The sequence below is a fragment of the Meleagris gallopavo genome, chromosome 11, assembly GCF_905368555.1.
Source record: "Meleagris gallopavo chromosome 11, MGAL_WU_HG_1.1, whole genome shotgun sequence".
Classification (NCBI taxonomy): domain Eukaryota; kingdom Metazoa; phylum Chordata; class Aves; order Galliformes; family Phasianidae; genus Meleagris; species Meleagris gallopavo.
In genome coordinates, this window is record NC_139414.1 from 4,895,483 (window position 1) to 4,918,658 (window position 23,176).

General features: G+C 40.5%; 2 protein-coding genes and 1 long non-coding RNA gene across 20 annotated transcripts in view; 1 reads left to right on the plus strand and 2 right to left on the minus strand.

The window, feature by feature from the left end:
• The window catches only part of PER2 (period circadian regulator 2), a 42,674-nt gene extending 41,956 nt beyond the window's left edge, over positions 1–718 (minus strand). For 8 of the 11 annotated variants that reach the window (XM_085232444.1, XM_085232447.1, XM_085232452.1 and 5 more), the window contains exon 1: positions 313–415. The gene's annotated coding sequence lies outside the window, so the exon portion shown is untranslated. Of the gene's footprint in view, positions 1–312; positions 416–631 lie in introns of those variants that run through there. The other 3 variants (XM_085232446.1, XM_085232448.1, XM_085232442.1) reach the window with 1 other exon arrangement.
• Positions 719–1,113: 395 nt separating this feature from the next.
• The window catches only part of LOC109369465 (uncharacterized), a 64,796-nt gene continuing 42,733 nt past the window's right edge, over positions 1,114–23,176 (plus strand). For 6 of the 7 annotated variants that reach the window (XR_014885375.1, XR_014885371.1, XR_004160950.2 and 3 more), the window contains exon 1: positions 1,114–1,334. This is a non-coding gene — a long non-coding RNA (uncharacterized LOC109369465). Of the gene's footprint in view, positions 1,335–7,286; positions 7,331–23,176 lie in introns of all 7 variants that reach the window. The other variant, XR_014885370.1, reaches the window with a different exon arrangement.
• Positions 21,497–23,176, minus strand: part of LOC100545895 (vesicle-associated membrane protein 3-like) — a 36,674-nt gene continuing 34,994 nt past the window's right edge. For both annotated transcript variants that reach the window (XM_085232466.1, XM_019618976.3), the window contains exon 5: positions 21,497–22,714. In XM_085232466.1, the coding sequence (XP_085088592.1) occupies positions 22,698–22,714 (17 nt within the window). In that variant the 3' untranslated portion in view covers positions 21,497–22,697. The remainder of the gene's footprint in view (positions 22,715–23,176) is intronic.

Here is a 23,176-nt window from a genome sequence, read left to right on the forward strand (position 1 = left end):
CGCCAGCTCCGCGCACCGGGCCGCCGCCCCCTCCCTCGCTCCCTCCTTCCAGATCCAAGGATCGGGGGCAGAGCCGCCGCCCAGCGCAGGCCGCGGGGTGGCACCCGCCTGGCCGCCTTTCACAGCCCCATGGATAGCTCCGTCCCGTCCCGCGGCGGCAGGAGAGCCTCGGCCGCGGGGTTACGTAACCTCGGCCCGGCGGACCGGGGGGAGCGGGGCAGCCCACCAGACCCCGCGCGGCCGCCGATCGCCCCCCACCAGTCTCCCGGCCCCGCTAGGGCGCGGGGAAAACGCTATAGACCCGCAACTCACCGTACGCCTCACGTCCGCCCAGCGCGGCGCAGCCCGGCACCGACTTCATACAGGCAGAAACGTGACCGGGCATCCGGAGCCCGCCCCTCCCGCGCTGCCATTGGCTGGAGCTACGTGACGCAGACGAAGGAGCGGGGCGGGGGCGGGGCGCGCAGCTCTCCCATTGGCTGCGCCGCACGCCGCTCACTTTACATAAGCCTCACGTGTGACACCATGTTTCCACCGCCGACCGCCACCGCCGCCGAGTCTGCCCCGACGGCCTCCCCTCCCCCTTCCCATCGCCACCACCCCTTCTTATCACCGCCACCACCCTCCGTACCTCCTTCTCCCTCTCCTCGCACGGCTCGCGGAACGCTCGCCGCCGCTAGGCAACCCCCGCCGCGCCGCTCCGCGCCTCCGTCGGACCGCGGCCGCCGAGGAGGGCAGAGGTTACATCACGCCTCAGGGGAGGGGGGGGAGCGGCTCCGCCCCGTCCCTCAGAGCCGACCGTGACGTCAGCGCACGTCCTCTGGGTTAGCGCGCGGGGGACCGTTGGCGGTCACGGCGCGTGCTCGCGAGCGCAGGAGGGGCGCGCGATGAGGCTACCAACAGCCGTTAACGGCCGCGGCGCGCGCCCGGCCCCGCTGAAGAGAGGAGCGCGGGGCGGGGCGGCGACAGGCGGCGCGAAGGGGCGGGGCGCGTTGCCTGGGAGCGCCGTACACAGACCCCAAACAGCGCCCGGCCGCGGGGTGCGGGGCTCCGTCACGAGGTGCTCCGCCCCGCCCCGGGCCTCGAGGAGCGGGCGGGCGAGCTCCGCGCCTCAGAGGGAGCGCGGGCTGCGGTGCGGAGGCAGCGGCGGGAGGCGCCGGGACGGAGCTCCTTACATAAGCGAGGAGTGCCCGTGTCCCGCTCCCTGATTTTGTACGCGCCCCAGGCTTTCGAAACGTGCCGGCTGACAGCGCGGAGCTGCCTTCCTCCTGCTCTTAGCGAGCCTGGAATCACCACAGAAAGGTTTAACGCTAAGAGTCTCTGAGGCGTTCAAGGTACGTCCTGTTCTCGTGGAAAACCAGTCCCAATTACTGTGCAATTATTTCCATTCCAAGTGTAAAAATGAACTTCTCGCGTTTATTCCCCATTAAACCTCCCGACGCTCAGTATTGACGCTGCCTGTCTCATGGTGAAAAATTCACATATTCCTCGAGCTGGTGATGCTGACTTGTGCCCAGGCCCCGCACTGTGGTCAGGAGGACCTGAGATGTACTGCTGCAGTAGTATTGCCCGCTGCTGGCTGCCCTGCTCATTAACATTAAGTTTATTCACATTCGGAGCCTTCTTTCTCTTCATCGTCACACGTGGTGATGAAAAGAAGGACAGAGGAGGTGCCAAAGCTCTGCCAGCTTTGGTGTGAATACAGCAATTGGGTGTAACTGCATGCGTGAGGTTGCTCCATGGGAAGTAAGGCAGCAGAGAGTCATCAGGGCTTCCACTGTTTATCTACAAAATGAGGTTAATGCTGCTTCCCTCCCTCGCTGTGGTTGGTGTTAAGGATAAGTCCATTAGGTCCATAGATACTTAAGCAACAGCTATTGCAGAAACAGCTTGTGAGTAAAGTACCCCACAGTATTCAACTCGTGGAGAAGAGAGGGGGCAGGGAGCGGAAGCATTAGGACCGGATCCCACAACTGGATTTGTTGCAAAGCACAAGTCAGCTTATCAGCATCCCTATTTTAGTTTGCTCTCCCCTGAAGTTTCTAATTTAAAGACTAATCCTAATTAGATATGTTGTATAGTTTGGTCAACTTAATGGTGTTAGTGCTTCACATCCAGAACTTCATCATTCTGTTTAAGTTATCTTTGTTAGGGATGGATGGATGTACAACGGCATTCTTGGGTTCCATGGGATGCTGTTTTTTTTTAATGTCATATGCCCAAACTACCCATCTTGTCTGTGTGCTGAGGGCTACACTGCTAAACATATGTTCTAAGTCAGGCCAAGCGAAAACACTGAGGACCCTGCCTGTCCCAGCTGTGTCAGAGTACACACACAAGAATCTGGAGGCATACCGTAGCACCGTGCTACAGCTGAGTGAGTTCCAGGACAAACAGAACAGAGGCACATCCATCACTGTAGCGCAACACACCAGTTCTAGCAGGAGAATAGCAATTACCATCACCAGAAAAAGCCAGTACCTTTTCTGCCCTAGTATCAACCAGATGCATTATTTGAGTTCTACTTATTTTAAAAGGATACAAAACAATTGTTTTGGTCAAGGTATACACTCACAGAGAATCAATTTAAATTTCTATTCTTGCCACTTTTTGGTATTAGTACAATAAAATATATTTTAAAAAAGAAAAAATGCCACACACAAATGGGAAAGCAGTTACTCAAAGAATGATTGTGCAATTGGAACAAATTCAGTCCAAAAGTTTTCAACCGTACCTATTATCTGAAAGTTGGCATCATGTATAAAAATTCAAGTTATTCCTGGCACCACCAGTATAAATCAAGTCAGGCACATGTCTTCTGGAGCAATGAATATACTAGTGATACAATGGCTCATCTCTTAAGAAAACAAAAGGAGATGGTTGTAAGTGGCAACAGGACAAAACTCAAAGCGAAATAGTTTAATTTTAAGCTTCCTCTGCTTACTAAGTAGCTGTAGCACAAGGGCTTTAGTAGCAGAATAAGTAAAGTACATTTCCTCGTGTGTACACACAAAAAAATAGGATTAATCCATATAGAAGTCAAATCCTTTATGTAAGTCCATTTCACCATACAACACCACATCTCTCACTAGCATCGCATGGAGCACTGTGCTGCTTTAAATTCTACCTGGCTCCTCCATCTAGTTTTGCAAGGCAATTACCTACCTATGTGAAACGGGAGGGAGGGTAGCAGGCCTTCCTAGTAGGGTCCAGCCATAAGCAGCCAGGTTCGGGCTCTGCAGTTATATGTCAATTGCAGAACTAGCATTACTCAAACGGCACTATTGATACTTAGTTTGCTACTGAATTGCTTCCTTGATTAGCTTTTTTTGTTGTTGTTTCAGCATAGTGTCTTTCTGAATTACCAAAAGATGAATGGCTAGAGCTCAACTTTTTCTTTTTTTTTTCTTCTTTTCTTAAAAAAGTTTTACATTAATAAAATGTAATTTAGGAAAACTTTTTGCATGTGAAACTGCCCCCTACCTCCAACACTGCTTAACATTATCAGTACTCCACCCCACGCTCACCCCCACCCCCAAATACTGGACCTTTTCCCAGCATATTTACAAAATAAAAGTTAGAATTTGCTTAGCAATAGTATTTCAGTCAGCTCTGGTGAACAGCAACATATTGACAGTATCAACTTTTTTTGGGGAAAAAAAAAAAAACATTTTGGAAAGAAAAAAAAAAAACAAATCTTTCAATGAGGAGAAAAATATGCTACCTGTTTGAGGTTACAGCACAGCACTGATGGAACTTTATATTGCTTAGGGGGGAACAAATCACTATTTTGCAGCTGGAGCCCACAACTAATTCTTCATTCCTAAATCTAGTTACTCATCATTTACAGTGGCACTGAGTTTCATCGATTCTTGCAGAGATCTGGAAAGCCATTTTGCTAATGAGCAAGAGGTGTCACTGTTACTGTCTGTACAGATGAAAGATGAGGGATGAAACAAAACCATTTACCTCATTATGGTGACTACATGGGTAGGCTTTTCTTGAAGCATTCTCAAGTGTAGGAACAAAGTACTACAAACAGAAAGCTAGCAATATCCATACAATCTTGGAAACTGATTAAAAGCCCTTTGCAAAGATGAATGGCTGTCCCTAGCCAGAAAACCTGAAGAATTCTGGGAAAAATTATTTTTCATTCTGCCCACATTCTGAATGTTTTCTTGTTATTTTTATTCAGTTTCTGTTGACAACCGCAGTGTAATTTTAAGGTTCAACTATCTTGAAAAGTGACACATAAAGGAACATTGCATTGTTCTGATTTAGAAGGACTGAAAGAATACAAATGGAAGGGGTGTGTCTCATCACCATAACTCTGTGTGCTGATCCCAAGTCCGTTACACAAATTCAGAAGCAAATACAGCTTTGAGAACTCCTAGGTCTAGGATCAAGCTGTAGTGTCTATCAGCAACTCATTTTCAACAGTCACACTCACAGAAGTCTGAAGAAAGCCTGAACTTCAATCCATAGGGCCAAAAAAGTTTTCAAGCTTCCAGTGTAATACAGAGCTTTAGTGTATGGTTTCACAATCTACCTAAGGCCTTACAGAAGCACCAAAAGGAATGGAAACACCACTTCTACTAAGTTAAAAAGTAGAGATTAAGCAACTGTGCTGTCAAATGGATTGGGAAATTGATTTGACTGAAAAATCCCAGGACAGCAGTTTTTGATTGGGCCATATCACACCTGCCACACTGGACCGCTAAAGGCAAAAGAAAATAGGGCAGAAGGCCAGATTTTGGGTCAGAGCAGAGATTCCAGAACCTACTGATATTAGCCAACAGTATGTGGAATTATGGAGTCGCATTTAAAATGAAATTTGCATGTCATTAAACTAACATAAGAACACTGGTAAGGGATAGCAAACAGAAAATGAATCTTCGTTATTTATGCCCTCTTCTGCACTGAGAAAAAGCTCCTCCGTGAGGCTGGTGTTCACCATTCAGAACTATCCATTTAGATGCTAAAGACAGCTTTCACACGATTTCTGAGCTGGTGCTGCACTTTGCTTTCATCAAGGGGGGCAGTGCTTTTCTTCATGCCACTCCTGCTAGTACCATGCTACCATATTTATGGTTACATGGTCTTCACCCTCTCTTTTGCCTACAGCACTACTCACTTGGTGCCTCAGTGAGACAGAAACCTTTCTGAGTTAGTTTCCACACACCAAGCAACTGAATCTGGTTTCTTGGTGAGTAAACGCAATTCAGAGTCAATTCATGGCATGAACAGGGCAAACATGAAAGAAGTGGGAAAGATCTTTTTAAAGGCAATGAGACAGTAGAATAGCATTTCCAGAGTTTTTGCTACCTGAAGCATGCAAATTTCTGGATTAAACACAGGCCAGTGTAGCACATCTCCTTGAGATACCTGGATTGCTCCATAAACACCTGAACAGCAGGGCTGTGACCTGGTGCTGTGCCTGCAGAACACTGTGTAACCCAATCCTGGGCTCCCCACAATGTCTGATTCCTCAAGTGCTCCTTCTATTGATTCAAAAGTACATAGACTTACTGACTTCCATCACACTTATCTCTTTTTGAACTCCAGTAGAGTGAGATGTTATCATTCTTAGCAAAATGGAGCAAGAGATACACCTTCTTTTAATAATAGAATAAGGCTAAAGAGACAAAATCTAGGTACTGGTTTCCCCTCTGGTGAGCATTTATGCAATTTTTATTAAATAGTCATTACGTAAAACATTGGATTATGACTTGGCACAGGATTGGAACTGGGCTCTTTCTTGTTCCCGGATAAGCTTTCAATAGTTGTGCCATGGGGTCATTCTGCTGCCCTTAGCTGCCAGGAACCTGCGGGTACAATGCTTCTGTAATTTGTTCCCAGTTTTAAGAAACAGATTATAACATTAACTGATTATAACAGAAACCTTCGTAAGAAATTGGATGCTTAAGTAGCAGACTGTTAGAATCTCTTCCATAACTCAATCCAGACTATCAGGTATTCATCCAATCTAGTATGGTTACTAATCACAGTTTGGTGATTTATAGTTGGTGAAGAAGGAAAAGGCAGATTTTAAATTATAAGGAGCCTATTTCCTCATATTTCTGAAGTGTCTCTTAATTAAAAACACTTCATTTTTAGATTGAGTTTCTCATTACCATTCAACCTCAATTAGTTTTATGGTGTTAGTTCACATGAGACACTTTGAACTCAATGCTGCTGCTATTGAAGTCAATGGAAGCCTGGTTTTGTTTTCAAGAGAGTGTGCATACTAACTGGCTGTGTTTGCTTCAGAAAGAGAACCTAAATTAGAAAGTTCTGATAAACCACAAATTAAGAGTAAGAGAAATGACAACTCACTTTGCACTCTTTCACTGATCCATACCACTAAGGACTGAGGGACTGTCACAAATTCTATTATTCTATTAACTTCTTTTGATTTAAATAGTTTTGAGAGTGTACTCAAAAGAAGACAGTAACTGAAACATCAAAAGTGCAGAATTTTCCCCATTGTTGTGGATCATTTGATGCTTAACTGGTATGAGCTTTATTACTAGCCTTTCCTCAGTGCAGCCCAAGGGAGATTTTCCTCATCCACCTGATTTCCCAGTTTTGTATTTTCTCAGAAGATTATATAGTTGTAATATCTTTGTCACATTTTAGACAGTGGCCAATACATTCAAAATTATCAGGTGAACGGGGAGAGGCAACCAAGCAAGGAGAAGCAAAGAAAGTAATTGTGTGAGCTGTATTTATATATATATATATATAAAAACACAAAAAACACCCTAAAATATAAAACTTACTGCCATAATGAAACATTTAATCTGTTTCTAACATGTGATGCTCTATTAGCTGTAGCAGAACTTTGGAATTCAATGCTGTTGTGTAACCACACATTAAAAGAAATTAAAGAAGCAGTCTAATTCAATCAAAAGGAAAAAGAAAAAAATACAAACCACCAAACCCAAATTCTTTCATTCCTTAAAGGAGAAAGGTCAAAGGGTATAAAAGAAAAGCAGGAATTAGTAATCCTAAGTAATATTAGCTAATGTTGCTCAGTAGAGGAAAAACTGTTTTCATAGTAAAACATTGCGCTGCAGGAAAAGTGAGGAAATGTATCTGAGAAAAAGGAGGTAGGTGGAACAACAACAACAACAACAACAGAGTGAACATAATTCTACCTTTCTAAAAAAGCAGAGCGATGACATATTCCTCCTGTAGGCAATTATAAAAATGGGGTAGGACTCATCCTTTCTTTGGTGTCTGGGTAGAAAACTGGGTAAGCATTGGGATTTTTTTTCTAACAGGTCTGAAAATACATATCCAGTTGCCTTGGTGCCTTTTGATCCACGTGAGTAATTTAGAATGATTATTTTGTGTCCCCAGTGCTGCTCTTTCATGGTGCATTACTAGCTGGCTATTGTTGCTAATAACATTGGTAGCATTTGCTGGCTTCATTAGACAGTGCAGAAAGCAGTGCTAGTTAGGGAGGCTGATGCCTCTTGTGTAGCAATAGCATTCTTGGTGTTTTTTTAAATTAATAACATGCAATGAAAACTGACTTGGGCAGACTTATTCAGAGTAAGTCTGCATTATAGTGTCAGCCTATGAAGGCATATTCAATCCAAATGGTGGAAACTATCTGGGTTGCTACAAAACTCAGCATGCATACAAAGCCCACCCAAGAAGCACAGTCAGTGCTCAGACATTGAGTAATGAGAGCATTCCTTCAGCTGGTTAGCTCAAAGCAGGTGTGGGAAGGCCAGCCTGTACTGCAGTCCTTGCAGGTAGTGTTGTCCGGAGTGGTGGTGCCTAGTGAGCTGGCTGAAGTGTCTCCTTCTATGTTCCCATATGTCTAGTTGAAAAATTGTAATTTCCCTCTGCAGAATTTTTTAAAATCTTCATTTATCTTCACGTTTGATTCACTAGCATGAGTTACCTAGATGAGGGAAAGAAGAGCAATGTCTAAACTAAATTAAAGAGCTTGTATTTAAACACTAGGCTATCATCTACTTGAGCTGTTAATCAAATTTAGTTGCTAAGTGCTGTCATTTCTGCTTATCCAACCTGAATTATTCCAAGGTGCGTGCACCCTCTTCTTGTAGTGTGGATGGCAAATTTTAATTTTGCCAGATCTTTTTTTTCCTTTCCCTGTGAATCATATCTAGTAAGTTACCTATTATTGGATTAATTTAAAAACTAACTCATTAGTCCCTTCTTACCTGCAAGTCAAAATTTACAAATAGCCAGGCCAATTTAAGCCTACTGACAGTGGAATTAAGAAGACAGGTCTCAGTACCAGCAGAACTTGAGGTGTTCTGGTTAGACATGTGTTCTACTCTTCAAGGCAATCCAAAAAATGGTAAGGCTTTGAAATGGCAGACTTGATGGTACATCACTGTAGCCTAAGAGCCAATAAATCAACTTCTTTTTTGTTCATACACTGACTCCATCCATTGGCACAATATCTCTTTTCAAGTTCTAAAATGCAATTAAAGCATATTGTGCCACCATCTAAAAGACTTTTCCTCTCTTCAAACTTGATCATTGGAGTACAGATCAGTGCTCAAGGCCAGAGATATGGCACTCCTCAGAACGTCATGAGGTTGTTACAAGTAACTGTGATTCACCTTGAGATTCACACTGAGTTAAAGTGAATGTCAGTTACAGAATGCAAATGTATATATACAATGTTTTGGTGGATTACAGTAAAATAAATTGTATAGAGAGACCAGTAATGCAATATATTTGAAAAGTGCACTATGCCCTTGTGACTATCTAGTCACAATCTTGTTTCCACTGCAAGTAAATCAGTTCACTACAATAAAACAGAAACAACAGCAGGAGACTTTGTAGGAAGACTGCCATATTGCACTCTGAGAAAATTTTCCTGCTGTTTGCATGCTGCAGTGGCTAAATCTGAAACAAAACCTCAGTTACATATATATATATAATCAAGATTTGTTGTTTTTATTGGCATTGGTGGAGTTTTTATAGTACCAAAAATACGTCACAAATAATATTCAAATTTTCAAGGTTTACCTAGGCATGTTCTACTTCCGATTATCTACTTTCTCTAAAAGAGCTTAGCGAAGCAATTGTTGATATACCACAAGGAGGGAAAGCAAAGATGTAGCATAGGTTCATTTCTTACTCCCTTGATAAGAAAACTCAGTTTGGAAGTTGGTCACTCTTCAGTGTGAAGACACAACCAAGTCTTGATGCCTTGGTCAAGCTAGACCAAAGTCCCCTTATTTACAGAACTCTGTTCTCTTCTCAACACCATTATTTTTATCCCACAACGAAAAATGATGATCTCAACATACCAGTTTTCTGTAGTTTTAAAAGCTTTTGTTTGTTTTAAAACCACGCTGTAGATCTGCTCATTTATTAGTATTGCTATTAGCATTGTTAGCATGGACACGTTAGTATCTGCTGCCAGAGATGTTGTGGGGGCTGGGATGCCGGAGGGGAGGTAATTACAGAAGGGCAGTTGGCTCTATTAATATGTCAGACATACTCCTGCAGCAGGGCAGGTGGCGTGCGAGAACACTGCAGAGCTGCCTGAAGAACTCTTTGTTCTCCCTTCAGTTCTAGTTTACTGACTGTGGTGAAACCACTCATTAGAAGGGAAGGTAGAGAACGTTCTTAAATGAGTCATGTTTGTTCTATGATTGTCAGACTACATCCGTAACTGGTTCAGTAGCTCTATTCAACTGGTGAGCCTGTTCCCATTACAGCACACGGCACAGGGAGCCTTTATATAGGCAGCTGTGGGCAACATGCTTCATGCTGACTCTACGTGGGATTAACAGCTACTTCTCCATACTGATGTGTTTGCAAGAGAGTACAAGAAAGACCTTATATTCTTAGAAATTCAGAGCCTTCCCTTCTAAGGTGCATTTAAATTATATACTTTAAATTAAAAAAAATAATAATGAAAACAAGAATTGAGAGTCCATTGAGGACAAATGAGGCAACATAATCAGAGTCATCCTGAGCAATGCTGAACTTGAAAATGCTGGAGGCAAACCTGGAAGCAACAAGAGAATACAAAGACTTTGATGGTCAACATGTGCCACCATTGTGGCCAAACCTCAGTCTTCTCAAATGAATTTTTTTAAATAGAGAAAGTGGAGAACTTAAGTGAAATTACTTTTGGCATAATAGCCCAGCATTTCACACAGCAACACAAAACAGAGAACAGGACACTGTGGGGTGGTGCAGAGCGAATGAGATGATGCCAAAAATCATACTCCCCAAAACGCTGTAAGTTTGAGAGCACTTGAGAAATGTGAAGGCTGTCTGAATTAACTGATGTGAGGAGAGCAGTCTGAAAACTGTTACAATCAATACCTATTACAGCACAATGGTTAACTTGAGGGGCAGACAGCACAGATTAATTCCGTGCAGACAAATTGCGACTGAATTTGTTTTGAACGTGCAATTAAGTCTGACGCTATTAGTCTATCTCAGCATAAGGTGGAATAAATTCCCTAGAATAACAAGCGGTGGGCGGCAGTGCCCGCACCACAGCACACCAATGGCGGCCTGTGGGGCTGCTCCCGCCGCGGGAATCCCCCGAGGCTCGCAACAGGGGGAGCCCCGCGCAAGCTCACTGCGGGCCGCCGTCCGGCTGCGGCGTGGAAAGGGCTGATTGGTGGTGGGGTTTTCCTTCATTGCGGGAATTTAAAAGCATGATTTGATTATTTTTTTTTTTAAAGAAAACAAATTTTAAAAGAGAATCTTCTTTCTGACATTGCACTGCGATGTGCCAGCACATTAAGAAAGGAGAGAGTTCTGAAAGCTCCCACAGATTTTCTAAGGTATCACAGAGAAAACAATCAGGAATAGAAACTGCCAATTAAAGATATTCTGAGGCTAGACTTCTCCCTGTTGCCTGGGTCAAAAAAGAGCAGGCGGGCTTTGTATTTGAAAGGCTCACTTTATGGTAACATACCTTTTTGCTCTCTAGCTTTAGGTACATATGGTGTGATTGTGATGTGTTATACAGCTCATCATCTAGGTTATAGACAGGCCTTGAGCGTACTACTTTTGCCTATACCTCCCCAGAAATGCCATTTCTAGTCCCCAGCAAAGGCTGCTACTGTATTTCTTCCATCTAGCTGACAAACCTAGGCATCTCATTTGCAACTGGCATTAGTTTTCAAAGTGATTAGCTGTTCGAGAGGTCAAGAAATGCTTGTGCAAGAAGAAAGTTTTGCATTTTGTATATGAATGCTGGGGGGGTGGGGAAGTTGTAGCAGTGGGGAAATTACTCAATTCCTCAGGCCTTACACTCTTGAGTGAAACAGAAAACTCTAAGACTTTTGCTGATAGAAGCAGGAGGATTTAGATGAAATTCATCCTTAAAGAGATTGCTTACAGTAGTTTCACTAATGATAATTTTTTTAATTGCCCAAAACTACAGAAGTAAGAGATTAAATGAAACAATGGATATAATATCAGGATGACTGCCATGGAGGCAGAGGTGGTATTGACAGTGTTAAATACTGTAAGTAATTGTAATAATTACTGTTCTAGGTAATACTAATATCCCTCTAGGATGTTTCAGTTTACTTTAAAAAAGGCAATGAAATGTTTGTGCTACCACATAAAGCATTTAGTGAGCCCACACTTGGATGAGAACACTTACTGCTGCCCTGGTCATAAGTGGTGGAATTGGCAGATGTGCAGAAATGGATTTCTAGGGTGACAAAGAAGGACATGATCCATAGAATTAGAATAATTAAGACTGGAAAAGACTTACAAGATCATCAAGTCAACACATCCTCATCATACCTACTAAGCTATATCGCTAAATGCCACACCTACACATTTATTGAAAATCTCTAGCCAACAGACAGTAGAAAAGCCTGGCTTACCCATATTTATTAAGCAATTCAGCTAATGGCTGTTAAATTATAATTAGACTGTTCAATGCTGAGGGAGGAAGAAGGGGTGTTATTTCTGAAGAGTCATTCTAGTTGTCTTAAAACAATTTTAACTGAGAGTCATTGATACCAGGAGATTCCCACAGTAAAATGTGTTAATATTTGTAGGTGAAAGAGCTTTTCATAATAGCTGCCCAAATCACAGGTGCCATTACAAGATTACGTTCTCCTAGTTTTGAAAGATCTCAGAAAGCAAAAAAAGATATTTTTTTTTTAATCACAATCATCATCACTGCCTAGCTTATGTTTTGTATAGAGCTCTATTAGTCTCAAGATTAGAGTTTTTTTATCCTCAGATTGCACTTTTTTATATTTTCCCTGAATGGTGAGATTTTTTTGAAATTTTAACTATGTCAGGAGCACTTAAAAGCATTGTGTTCATTCACTTACCTCCATGTAGTTCAGCTCAGAAAGCATATATATGGTCACTTCAAGGTCTGCTTTGTCTTTGAACTATATTCCAAAGCATAAGCATATCCCAGAGCTGTTCATCCTGTTAACTTAATAAATCGTAAAAAACAGCCCTTTTTTCTCTCTGAACTTCCATAAATTATGCAAAACTGCTATCCACACAGCATGCAAAAATACATTTGATTTTTCATATAAACTTACTAGTCCTGCTATCTTCCCCATAATCACTACATATTATTTCATTTTTATTTTATTTCATCACTTACTAGAATTCCATATAAGCTGGAACACTGGAAATTGAACCATTGTCTTTCAACAAAACTGAGCTAAGTAGCTAACGTGACTGTAAGGGAGCTAACAGAGGATTTCATTATTAGCATAAGCCTTATTTTGGCTCTGATCAGTTTCCTGTGTTCTTCAATATCACATTTACATGCACCATGCAGCCTAATTCACTTTCTTAGTCCATATATGCTACTTCACGTAGATGAGAATATGCATTGTATGAAGAAAAAAAAAAATCAATGATTACTTTGTCCTAGCTTCTTATAGATTCATAGTGCCCCCAATTTACTGCCAGGCATGCTAAGAGTTACCAAGGAAAAGGCTGTTGCTTTACTAAAAGAGCACTGTCCATTTTGGTATTACCTGTTCTGGTGTGTCAGGTGGGGAGATGATACCATGCCTTCATATGCACTGAGATGATTTGCAGGCAATTTGAAATTACTGAATGGTATCCCATATGCATGAAGGCATAGAGCCACCTAGAATTATCTAGCTATCTGTGATGCGTATATATTTAAAAATGTAGGTGTAGTCACTAGAAGGGGACAAAAGCAGCTTCCAACTCTTGTCCCTTCAAGGAGCTTAATTATTCATTAATGATAAGGATGGTAATGGTTACTGTGCCCCATTAAGCCATCACACTAGTTGTAAGCATCAGCAGCTGTTTCAAGTTAAAGCAGAACATGATCCTGAAAGTCTGTATTCCTCTCACAAAAAAATCCTTCTTTCTCAATTTAAAAATGCATCTGAAGTACACAAAATCCCTGAACTAACAAAACTCTGTGGCAATGATTTCCCTTAGTTAACTGCGCTTTATTAACAGGAAAATATATTTCTCCATAGGGAAAAGTGAGAAGAAGGTCAAATGTAATAAATACATTTTCTCACGTGTTTCTCTTTAATGACAATCCTTTAATGATTATACTAGTGTTTCCACTGCTTCCCTTCTCCTTTTTTGTACATGGATTTCACTGTTGTCTTACAACAGAAGTTTTTTTACTTTTCTGTTGGACTGAGTATATAAAAGTTCAGGGTGACTTAGAAAATATGAGTTTCCAGAACTGCACATAACACAGAGAGGGAATGAAAGCTGAAACTTCTTAACTCTGCTTATCTGTGTGCATTCAGAATAGAAACAAAACAAAAAGCATCTAGTTAAAACAAGATTTATTGGCACAAACATACATATTACAAATGTATACAGTATTCTTGGAAAATATGTTCACCACTTCAAGAAAAAAAAATCACCACCCATGGGAAAATACAGTAATATCAAACATCTTAAGTTGTCACAATTTTAGCATCAAAATGTATGTGGAATTTCATCATTTATAAACTAACATCTACTGACCTCCAGGTAGAGCACTTTCAGAAATTTCAGGTCTCCACAACATTTTTTTCCTTCTCAGGTAGCTCTAATAAGACACAACTGGAATGTTTTCTATAGAGGCACAAATCCCAATTTCTTGCCCAGTACAGTTGAGTTCACGAGGTCAGAGATGCTGTTCTCGGCAAAGGCTTTCAGATCCTTTTTGAACTCATTACTACATAGCTTAGCACTACAGTGTGGCCTTTAAAAGGATGCAATTAATGGTTTGGTCTGGAGTTTAGTTTTTAAAATGGCAACTGAAGATAAATTACTCGTTATTCCTACTAGAAGAAAGAAAGCTTGAAGAATTAAAAGGAAGGAGATAGAAGAAAAGATTTTGTTTTGCATTGCCATTCCAGTGGCATTGAACAGGGACTGGCAAGTGGCTTGTGAGGAAAACTAGGATATCAGTAAATTCCCTTCTTTCTCTTGTGCCACTGTAGTAACTTAGTAACCAGTCAGTGTTTTGTCACTGACCTCAAACAGTTCAGAATCAGACTACCAGATGCCTTGAATCTAACTGAATGCTATCGATAGCCTCAGCTTCAGCCTCAGAGGTGTGGGCTTCATATATGCAGGAGGGAAAGAATAAACTGATATCCTCAGCTTCATCAGACCTGACATAATTCAGTAGAAGAGGAAGAAAGAACCATTCTTGTGGTAGTGAAAATTCTGAAAAATGGAAGTTGTGCTTATTCCCACAGGATCTGAGTTTGACTCCTGCCAGAAAGCTGCATTAAAAAAAGCAGAAACATAGAGTCACAGAATCATTACAGTTGGAAAAGACTTCTGAAGGCCGTCTAGTCCAACTCCCCTGCAGTGAACAGGGACACCACAGCTAGATCAGGTTTCCCAGGGCCCGATCCAGCCTCGCCTTGAAAGTCTCCAGGGACAGGGAATCAGCCACATCACTGTGCAACCTGTTCCAGTGTCATAAATCACAAAGAATCATAAAATCTCCTGAGTAGAAAGAGGACCCAAAAGGATCATCGAGTCCAAGTCCTGCTTCTACACAGACCACCTAAACCCTATGTCTGAGAGCAGTGTTCAAGTACTCCTTGAGCTCTGCAGCTCAGGCTGCACCCTGGCAGCTACAGCCTGTTCTACACCCACCGCCCTGTGCTGTGCTGTGCTTTTCCTCTCCTGAATGAGAACATAGCATGGATTCCTCATCAGGCCTGGATTTAGTAAGGACAAATGAGACTTTCAATTGTCTCTCCCCATTAGCACTGTGTGACGCAGTATGCCCTCAATCTCAGATGGTGGGAAAAGACACATAGCTATGTTCTTCCCTTTCCTTCGCTTCTATCTCCAAGCCCCCAGAGAGTAGAAATTCTCTACGTGCATAAGCACGTGCTGAAGTAGCTTCCAAAACAGGGCATGCTTTGTTCTTCGCTCAAGGCCAGAATGTGAAATTCTCAACCATCTGTTCAGGTCTACATTGCTGAATTGTATGCATAGCACCTTCAGAGGCTGCTTCTTAGCATTAAAACTCAAACATAAGTGATTAAGAAAAATAATAATTAGATGGCTACAAACTCTTATTTTCCTGCAATGGCTAAAACAAATTTATAAGAGTTAATATATGGACACCATGAGAACTTTTTATAATGCAAAACTAAGTAAAAATTGCCCATGTTAAATAGTGGTTGTACTTTACCTCTTTCATACTTAGAAAAGAACATATCATCCAAATGGCAAATACTTGTCTACATATATATATGCTTTTGGAGAAGGGGAGGAAAATACAGTTGTGAAATAAAAATTTAACCTCTACAACAGTTGATGTTTCCCCCTCAAAATGTATTTTTGCATCAGACAAAGGAAGCTTTTAGGCCCCACTCTTGAGTAGGAAGTACTAATCTTTCTAATGTCTAATCTTTCAGTGGTGCTGATAAACATTATGTGACTAATATTTTACCATGTGGTTGAGGAGGGAGGACTTTTCATTTACAAGACAAAATAATAATGTATTTCATTACAAATAGTTGACTACCAGTAACATTTCATTGTGCATACCTGTGCATGTGTCTTACATTAGCATTTAATCTTATATCCAAGTTGGGAAAAAAGCAAATGGAAAATATATTGAACTTCGCATTTCTCATGAAAAAAATATGGGCTTTGGAAGCTTACTATTTGTCTAGTTTGTATAGCTGCTAATAACTTAAATACAAAGAATATTTAGAGATGAATTGTATACCCATAGCCTTTATGATGCAGTTCTACTTTTATTCTGAGCCAGTTTTCCTTTTAAGTTTCATGAACGGCTGAACTTGCAATATTTAGTACGCTGTAGTTTGCTAGTGGCACAGGGGCCACACTGACCACTACATTTTCAGGTCTAACCAACATGAGTCTGACTAATGGAGAAACTGTTGCAACCTTTCAGGTAAATTCTATAAATATAAATAGTTGAACTTCCAAAAACAATTGTGTGCTGTACTTCTATGAATTCACAGCTCTATCATATGTATCATCCCACATCTTACAAAGAAAACAACAGCAGCTACAGCTGATGGTTGCACTTGATGATCTTTTCAGGTCTTTTCCAACCTTAACAATTCTATGATTCCACATTATTTGGTCTTACTTTCAGTAAATGCAGATTATCAGGGGGAGAAACTAATTTCTAAGGATATATTAACATAATGAAGACTCTTAGTTCTTTTAAACTCTTCTCTTTCCAAAAGCTCAAACCACCACCACCACAGGTCCAGAATGTCAAAAATGTATTGGATTCAGCACAGAGTTTTTCCATTTTTTCCATGGACCATTTAATAGTAGAAAAGAATAGATATTAGCGTGAAATAAGGGTAAACAAAATGATTATGCTGTGTCAATAAGATGTTGTTACTGAAGTTGTGTACAGCAAAAGGTATATATATTTTAATGCACCAATCACTCTGGAGCCCTTATTTGACTGCCGTCTTTCAGCACTTCTGGAGCACATAGGCAGCATCCCTAGGGGTGGTACATCCCGAAGTGCTCTCCTTGCAAAAACCTTAAATCATTACTGTGTATGTCTCCTGTATTTTCAAGGAAAAAGGTGAAAGGAAGTACATTCAGCTACCTCATTTGAAGTAGTAGTGTATATACACTTCAGTAGATGAGCACGGCTTAGATTTAGCATATGAATGGCGCTCTTAAGTACAGACTCTCCAAGGAGGCTACCGAATATTGGCTACATTTCACTTAAACCATTTCCCAATTTACTACTTTGTCATTATCACACAATCCTTATTTGCCATTTCCTGTCTTCCAACAAAAGTGATAGAATTACTGTTACAAGAAATACTAAAAAATTAATTAAAACTGCAGTGTTACAATCAAAGTAGCTTATGAGAAGTGCTGTCGTCAGGAGCATTGTGCACTGTCACATCATTTCGGACTGAATTAAGAACCAAGAGCCATACTCTGCCTTCAGTGTTCTCATCCCCTCAGTAGGGGCTACTTTGAAGACAAGGGGCATTATGGGAAGGAGGCTGTGCTCCACTCAGGCCTAACTCAGCTGTGATTGAGGTCAACAATAACAACAGGACAGAAGGCAGGGAGTCAATTCATAGGGCAACAGAACAACCCCAGCCCCAATATGCTATGCTCCAAATACATTATGCTCCAAAACTACAAAGGCTTTAAAAGAGAACAAAGACGTGAAGAATAATGGTGAAGCCAGCTACTGTGAGAATAGCTAAAGAATGGACAGCCTTTCATAATTATCTTTGTTGTTCTCTATGGTAGTTTCTCTTTGAAAACAAATAATTTGCCCTTTTAAACTTACAGCACATGGCTTCTTTGCTTGAATAGAGTGTTACATATGAACCATGAGGCTGTATTCATGTTTTTAACCAGTACAGGTTATGATTTTTGCTTTGGAGAGTTAGCAGATGTGATACAGTCATGACAGAATGAGGTTACTGCAGAAATGACTCATTGTTAAATAATCAAGTGTTTACCAAAACCGCTTGTAATCAGACTGCCACAGTTTGCTTTATTGTAAGATGTAACTTTTAAATATCAGTGCATTGGGAAAAAAAGGTAAAACTTCTTGGGTGGCTCAGATCTCTTTATGGATGTCTCTTTATGACAGTCTTCTGGTTCTCAGTGGAAAAAAAAGCAACTGAGAACATCAATAGAAACATAAATTAATGAAATAAAGTAAGGGAAGTTAACTGAAGAAGAAAAAAGAAACGTTTCTTGAATTGGAATAGAGAATAATTTCTAAAGGAGAAAAGAAGGAAAAAAAAATGCGAGGTTCTGGTTGGACTGGTTTATACATCTCAATCTAGTATTCCCACTGAAAGTAACAGCCACCATCTAAGAAATTTTCAGCCAATTATTTCTCACGATACAATTGCTTTTTTCAAACAGTGTTATTCAGCCTTTTTGGTTTTAGCTTTAAAAGAAAGGTGTTTGAGGGTGCTTGTACTTTATCTAGCATGGAGAAATACAAAATCAAATAAATTCCATCTAACAAAAGGGTCCTGGATCAGTTGGGGAGAATAACTGCCATGAAGAGCATCTCAACTCCTCTGACTACACAGGGAACCCAAAGGTTAAGTCTGTTACTGTCCTAAGGTTCAGGTCAGGTCAGATTCAGGTCTGAATCCAGACCAAAGAGACTTTGGCCTCTTTGAGACCTTTCTCCGATACTAACTGTGTACATTGGGAGTGAGCCCACTGCCTTATATGGCTACTGCTTAAAAGGCAGGAGAGGTGGGGTGAAGATGTAAGCCCTTGGTCACACTCAAGTGCCCTCTAATTTGTTTTGTGAAGATCTAGCAGATCTAGCACCAACATGAGCAACAGAGGCACTGCCATGAAATAATAGATTACACGTATGCTCAGTGGGTCTATAACCTCACATAGGACAGAGAAAAAAAAACTCCATAAAAGTACAAAGATTTCAGTAATACCTGAGCTTCCAAAAGTTCCTGAAATTTCAGTCTGCAATGACAGATGCGCTTTGGAGAAACAGACATCACTGTTTTACATGTGTGCTCTTAAAAGACATGTCAGAGTCATGAACTTGCTTATAAGAGCTAAAACCCATTTAGACAAAAAGTAGCTTGACTGTTCAGAAAGTTATAGGAAGGCCTGTTGGAGAATCAGGGACAGGAATGAGACACAGCAAATGAAGAATTTCAGAAGGCCTTGCTAACCAAGAAAAAAAGTCAGGCCTTACTTCATGCAGGTTCCAATGGAACTAAAGTACCAGCTTTAAAAGTCAAATTGACTAAACTTTGAAATCACTTCTTGTTCTACAGACCCTAGAGTTACATTGAGAATCTTAATCAGATTCTCCCTCCTCCATTTAATAATACTGGATTATGTTGAACAACGTTGGACTGACTGTGCTGTTACATAATGTGGTCAGGTGAAAAGCAGGTCAGGTGTCTCTGTTTGGGCTTCCACACCACTTGCTCCTGCAAGTTCTGCATTGCAGGTATTTAGGTTTAGAGCCATATTTATGTTATTTCAAGGTGAGCTAAATTAGAAGGAAGAAGCTATAATGACCAGGTAGGACTTTACTACTCTGTGAAGAGTGGCTGCAAATAACACTACTTAAACCTAACATATTGATATGCAGTCAAGCTAAAAAGCAGCTATGACACAAATACAGACTAGCTCCTAACCACCCAATTTCAGCAATGATGTTTCTGAATTATCATGCTGAATTATCATGCCAGCAGTGCAGCTGCAGCCCAGAAATCAGGGGAAGAGTAAGTGCTTCTTATAAGTACTGAGTATGCAAATCTCTTATGTTACCAGTGTAACTAGTCTAACTCTAGTTAAAGCTACCAAAATATAAACTAAAGCTATGAAAACTCTAGCTAAAGCTTCCAGCCAGAGAAGTCTTCAATTTGGCCCCCAGGATGGCAATCATAAGTTAATCAGCCTTGCATTCTCCTGAGGGTTTGCTGTGAAGTAGATAAAAGGGAGCCACTTTGTGTCTTCTTACCAGCATGAGCCTGGGCAGTAATTAGGGATGAAGAGTCATAGTTTAAATTCTACTCAGTAACTGAAATTCTAGCCAGTACTGACTAAAGAAGAATGAGTTAACCTTTATGTGGGAAATTTGCTATTACATATAGGGAGTTGTAATTATGAATGGACATTTTAAATGTAAAGGCAGTGATTGAAAAACAAATCAATCCTGGCTTAAATACAAATAAGATCTCCAACTGTGTTTATATAGATTGTCCTCTGTATCACTCTATGTGTATGTGATGGTGTTTCACAATCCATGACCTTAAACTGTTCTCTATTACCATATTCTCACTGTGAGATAATTAACCATCTGCAGGAGCAGTAAGACTCCAGGTCTATACAGTGCAGAAGGACATACTTGTTTTAGCTCAGAGGACTGAGCTCTTCCTCCTTACAGATCCATTATAGTTTCATTTGTAAACTTTGCATCTTCATAGCTTCTTCATGTGTATCTCTTGCTTACATCAGATAAATAGTCACTTTAGACTGATGGGTATGGTGGTATCATATAATCTTACTGGTTGTACTATCTCCAGTGAAAGCTATTTGTATCTCATGAGGTGTTTCAGCATTCCTGTAGAGAAGCCCTATGAGGATCAAGTCATGCTCAACGTGAGTATGGGCAGCAGGGTCTCACCATCAGAAGGTAGTTCTTTCTAGCTGTTATCCAAATATCTTAATAGTCTAAAAAGGGTCCTGAAGTTGGATAGCTTATTCTTTTCCCAGAAAAGTTTCAATTACACACAATAATAGCATTTCACAAAGTCAGGCCCTTTAATGACAGCATAATTTTCTGTCCGATCCATGAGGATTTTAGAATAGTTCATGCACTTAGCTGATGAACTGAAGCAAACAGGGCATACCAGTAGCACATCAAAAACTTTGAAAGTTACTAATGTTTGAAGGTTACTTTTATTACGACCATGGCCACCTGCTAGTTAACAATATGAAACAATACACGTGAAAATGAAGTAATAAATATATAGAAAAACAATGCAGCTGGAACCATTCAACTAATCATTGCTTATTCCATCCACAAAATTCTACTTAAGATCTACTGCAATGAACTTGTCTGGTTTTCTCTTTTTTTTTTAAGTCTAAGATCATGTCAAGAGAGATGCTCTTTAATGAGCATATCTGCTAATATAGCTATTTATGTGCCTTAACAGAGTTGCAGGCAAAAAAAAAAAACAACGAAAAACCAACTTTTTAAAATAAATAAATAAATAAATATCTAGCAATTCTTAGAAATTCTGAAGATTTCATCTTAAAAAGGCGCTGTCAGGATTGCCTGGCTCAAAATCTGAAAATTTGTTTCTAGTTTAAATAGATAAGTTTAAAATTGGTATAATTCTCTCAGGATATCATCCACATCTTTCTCAAAACAAACTGTGAAGTATTTTAAGAGAAGTAGAAATTGAACACTTGGGTGTAACCTAACAACAATAACATATGACTTTCCCCCCAAATGTAATAAATCTTTTCCTTTAATTGTATCAAATGTTGGTTTAAGTATGAAAAATATCTGAACTGAGTACTTTATTAAGATGATGTTATAGCTTATAAACTATACAAACACAAATTAAATTGTAAGTAAGCCTACTAACACCTCTAGTTTAGAACAGTGTTTCTCTGCCTTTCTCTGCTCAAGGAAAGCTTTGTTAGGCACCCTCCAGTTTCCATTCCCTGGCCTCTGTCCCTACAGTTCTTTCTGTTTACTGCATCCTCCTCTTTTTAACTGATCTTTAACTGATCCTCACAAAGGGAACCATTTCTGCAAAATGGTGTAGAAGCAGCTTCTTACAGTTGTGATGGGAAGCCACAGACATTACCAAAGTCATTCATATACTCAAGTTAGAGCTATAAGTATTGGAGCCTGTCATTCAAGAGAGTTCTATGAATCGTGACAAACACTACCTTGAGTTCTTAGCAAGAATCTGCATCTTGGTTATTTATGGTGCTTGTATTACCATTTTTGCATTTCACTGAGCTTTTTCAAGATTGTGCTAGCTAACATTTTTCGGTTGTCGTCGTACAGTCTTCTTTCTGCCTTTCACACTGAAGCTATCTTAGTTGCTCAGAACATACTGCAAGAGAAAATTTAAATCCATAAAATGCAGTCGTATTTATTTCCTGCAGGTAATGTTTTTAGATGGATATCACGTTTAATTTCAAAAACATATGTGATTGGTTGGCTAAGTAGAGATGTCTTACACATTCTGTGAATACTTGCAAGGACCTTCTCCAGTGTAGCAGACACCTGCTACCTCAAAAAGCTGCATCTGATAGTGAATTTTGCTACACAACTTTAGGTATTCAGACTAAGAATTTTGGCCCTCATGTTTGCTGAAACCTCAATTTCAGTTCACCTGACAGTGTCCCTTTATGCAGGAACTCTCCTACAGCTGCATTCTCCAATTCTAAGATATTTAGGATGCTTTTCATATACTACAGTTTCTGAAGGTCAGTGCGTGCACATCTGAAGACACAGTAATAAGACAGTGTATGGAACTACTTGGCAGTATTTAGCTGGTACAGTTTCTTGTGGAAACAACAGAATTCCAAAACACACCACACTGAATGCTTATACGTTATTAGAAGCAAAAATCCCAAGACACCAGGAATTAAAAAGCGGAGTTCAACAAAGGAACACTGATATTGTTGGTTGATACGAACAAAGTTGTGCCAAGTCTTCCTTCTTCATTTTTTCAAGTGGAGAAATAAACTGAGAAAGGAAGCAGAAGGGGAAAAATAAGACATACAACATCGGTTAGTAGAGTCATCATTGTGCTTTATCTCACAGAAGCTTGTTCTATCTGAGGATGACAAGCACATCTTTTGCTGAAAGAGCACAGGGTTTAACATTGTGTCTTCCTGGTTGGAACAGAGCTGTGACTGCCATCCCAAAATGCATTTAAGGGGAGAACTGGAGTGGAAAGCAGGGAAACTGTGGCTCCAGAAATAGAAAAGACAAGGACTGATGTTGATGTGAGCAACCACCTCCAGCAATACCTGCAGTCCCATATGGAATAAACCTTTCTTGGGCAGCCAGCCTACTTTTCCAGGGCCTCACTACCAAGATGAAAGGTAGCTCAGCTTGGATCATGTTACCAATTGTAGTTTGTTGCTTTGTTACTGTGAGGAACTACCCAATTTATCTGTGTCTACAACCAGCCAGGCACTGCAG